The sequence below is a fragment of the Cupressus sempervirens genome, chromosome 10 (assembly GCF_028749045.1).
Source record: "Cupressus sempervirens isolate cs-2001-9-10 chromosome 10, ASM2874904v1, whole genome shotgun sequence".
Lineage (NCBI taxonomy): Eukaryota > Viridiplantae > Streptophyta > Pinopsida > Cupressales > Cupressaceae > Cupressus > Cupressus sempervirens.
The window spans coordinates 744,452,022-744,455,014 of NC_143127.1; the positions used below are offsets into that span (position 1 = coordinate 744,452,022).

The window sequence follows — 2,993 nt, forward strand, 5'->3', positions numbered from 1 at the left end:
TGGAGGAAGTGTTGCACGGTCTACTTACTATATGTGAACACCCTAGAAACTACATGTCTTCAATAAGTACACCCCTGTGCTCCCAAGAAAGCGCTTGTTCGCTCATAGGCATTTTACATTTGCTGCACAAACAACTTTCATATGTCAGCTACACGAGTTTGGTTGATATCTTGGAAACATTTTACTGAATAAACGAATGAGGGGGCATCTCATAGCAACTGATTTTTACAGTGTTCCAAGACATGGGTATCCTCAACCACTCTCACCATATGAAGAAAACAAGTTTTCAACCTGATCAGTTCACACTTTGTCAGCGCACACCCAGCTTGTGCCAAAATAAGAGCTTTCAAGGTACAGAGTATGGACATCCATCACAACATAAAGGGTAGAGAGAGGATATGGTTGCAATTGTCGTGGTACAGATTTATGTGAAATGTTAGGATGTAAACAAATTTGTGACTTGTTTCACATAATACCTCAAAGAAATGAGTCACATGGAACACAATCACTGTAGGAGAGCCGGATATAAAGGCAGACTCCATAACCTCTGGCAACATTTTCCCTGCTTCTACTAAAATCGGTGTTTCGACCACAACACGGACATCCATCAGAGTATACGGGATGGAGGAATTTTGTTTCATGTTACAGTTTCGATTGGCATGTTAAACATGTATTCAAGGAGTGGCAGCATAGACAAGGGATGTGAAGTGTTTGACAAAATGCCCATGGACTGCAACGATTGCATGTTAGACACAAAAATGGATATTTTAATTGAAAAACATTCAAGGGAATGCAATCAGCAGGAGTAAATCCAGATGCCACAACATTGCCAGCACACTCCTAAATATCCACCCCGCCCATGCAAAAATGGGAGCTGTTGAACAGGGTATGCGAACTTTTTAATTGATTGATTTTCTTGTAATCCTAGAAACACTATGACAGTAACTACCGTTGTGCCAGATTCCCAACACAATAGGATCAATAACATCCACAAATAGATTATTGTAAATGATACAATCAAGACAGCAGAGAAGGATATTCATTTAAACTATGAATTCACTGAACAAAACCCAGTAGCATTGGGAATCTTTAAAGTTACATAGATATAAAATTCCATGATGTCCATAAGAAAAGAAATCTGGTATCACATGTTCTGTGAAAGATTGTGGAGCCTCTTTTGTGGAAACAATGCATATGTTAGAGGATTCGCATGTTCAAAACTGTCCCTACACTTTATTAAGCTACAAATGGTTGATTCCACTTGTTGCTGAATTTTATGGGTTGTCTGTGAAAGACACTTGGAATTTTAAAAGTACAGATGATCAGTGAAAAAAATAAAGAATAGAACCTACCCTCATTTAATGTTGGCATCTAAGGTTTTACCACAATGAATTTGTAGACTTATCTTTCTATAATATATCTCTATCAAGAAGTATGAAAACCTGTGGCCATGTTTGTAGATTCTACAAGAGGAATCCTGAAAATAATAGTGCAAGGGTTTATATAATAAAATAAATTTTGTATTCTCAAGCTTATGATTGTCAGTGGAAACAAACCTAATTTCACGAATTGCAATGTCTGCCTTCCAAATCGAATATGCATGAAATCAGGTAAACCAAGATAACTTAACCGGTAAAATTGACACAGAAATTCCTCCTTTCACCGCACAACTGCAAATCAAAATATAGAACAAGCTTCCACTCAGATGCCCAAGCTTGTCACAAATAAGTGAAATATGTTCATAGGAATTTGTAAGAAGTTTTCGGATTCTAATATTTATAGCTTATCCCCACAATCTTATTTTACCACATATAGAAAAATGAATTCTATTACAGAAAGAAAAAACTCATTTCTTTCTTCAGAATAACTTGCTTGGTAGATTTAACGGTTTAGAACAATAGCTCCATATAGTGCTATTGAGTACATCATTACACCTCATTCAATGCAAGCGCTACTATTTACATTTAAACGTATTCAAACTCAACTGAAACAATTCACTGTCTTGCACCTTCCCAATCATCACCCGGGCAATTCATCTATGGTAAAATTATATAGAAATTCATTTCACAAATTCACACAAAGCTTACATCAACAGTGACCTGAAATCAAAATACTGAAAGTATACAAAATATACATATATGGGTATCTGGGCATCTGCATGAAATTTTTGAGCCTTAACCTATTTTGGGGGCTGCAACAACCTTGTTAGTTTCAGAATTGACATAAATTCTAACTCGGTTTAGTCTGAAATCACAGGTGACGAAGGAGCCCTCTGGAACTATTGTTGTGCTGACACCTGGATTTTGTTGCTTCACCATCGCCTTGGCATGTTCTGCATCCGCTCCCACCAGCTCCGGCCAGCTTGTTTTTACTCCACCTGCACTCCCTATTTCATTACCCAAAACAAACAATAATAGCACGAAGATCATAAATTGCTTCTTGGAAAGAAAAAGAAAACAGACTGCTTTCTTATTCCTTGAATTACCAGAATTAGTAGCTCCGCTTTCCATCCTTTGATTGCAACTGAGATCAATATGAATATGAATGCGAAGATGAATATGGGAAAGGGTAATGGGTTTCAAGGATATTTAAAGAGAGAAGATGAGTAGAAGTTACAGAAGGATTGATTGCCACGATGAACATGGTCAATTTTTTATGCATTGTTTTTGTCTTTGTAATGGATGCTCCCGGCCTGCAATCTATCCCCTCTCTTGTCGCCAAGCACATGTAAATGCCATGTTTTTTCTTCTCTTTCTTGGATGAATCCGCCAATTGGAAAATAAAATCTCATTAAAAATATAAAGGCTTCTTTTAAAATCATATTATGTCATTTGTAGAATAAACTAAACAGAAAATGGTTAGGAAGATAAACTAGTACATCCTGAAAATATCAGGAAAGGTAAAATGTGCTTTTGTTTGTTTATTTGTTTTTGTTTTGTTGTTCCATCTATTTTTGGTAAGTATGTATTTATGTTTCTTCTTCTATTTCTTGT

The 2,993-nt window shown here is 36.4% G+C and overlaps 1 protein-coding gene across 2 annotated transcripts; it reads right to left on the minus strand.

Annotated features, from left to right (window-relative positions):
* Positions 1 to 1,810: 1,810 nt before the first annotated feature.
* On the minus strand, positions 1,811 to 2,764 carry LOC149536038 (subtilisin inhibitor-like). Of its 2 annotated transcripts, none has more exons than XM_089804420.1 (2): positions 2,486 to 2,764; positions 1,811 to 2,377 (listed from the first exon to the last, which is right to left on the minus strand). In XM_089804420.1, exons 1-2 carry the CDS (start codon positions 2,508 to 2,510, stop codon positions 2,175 to 2,177), a joined length of 228 nt encoding a protein of 75 aa, XP_089660546.1. In that variant the 5' UTR covers positions 2,511 to 2,764; the 3' UTR covers positions 1,811 to 2,174. The 2 variants fall into 2 exon arrangements, with proteins under 2 accessions (XP_089660546.1, XP_089660545.1); XM_089804419.1 differs by having other exon boundaries at positions 2,038 to 2,386; positions 2,486 to 2,760.
* Positions 2,765 to 2,993: the final 229 nt, after the last annotated feature.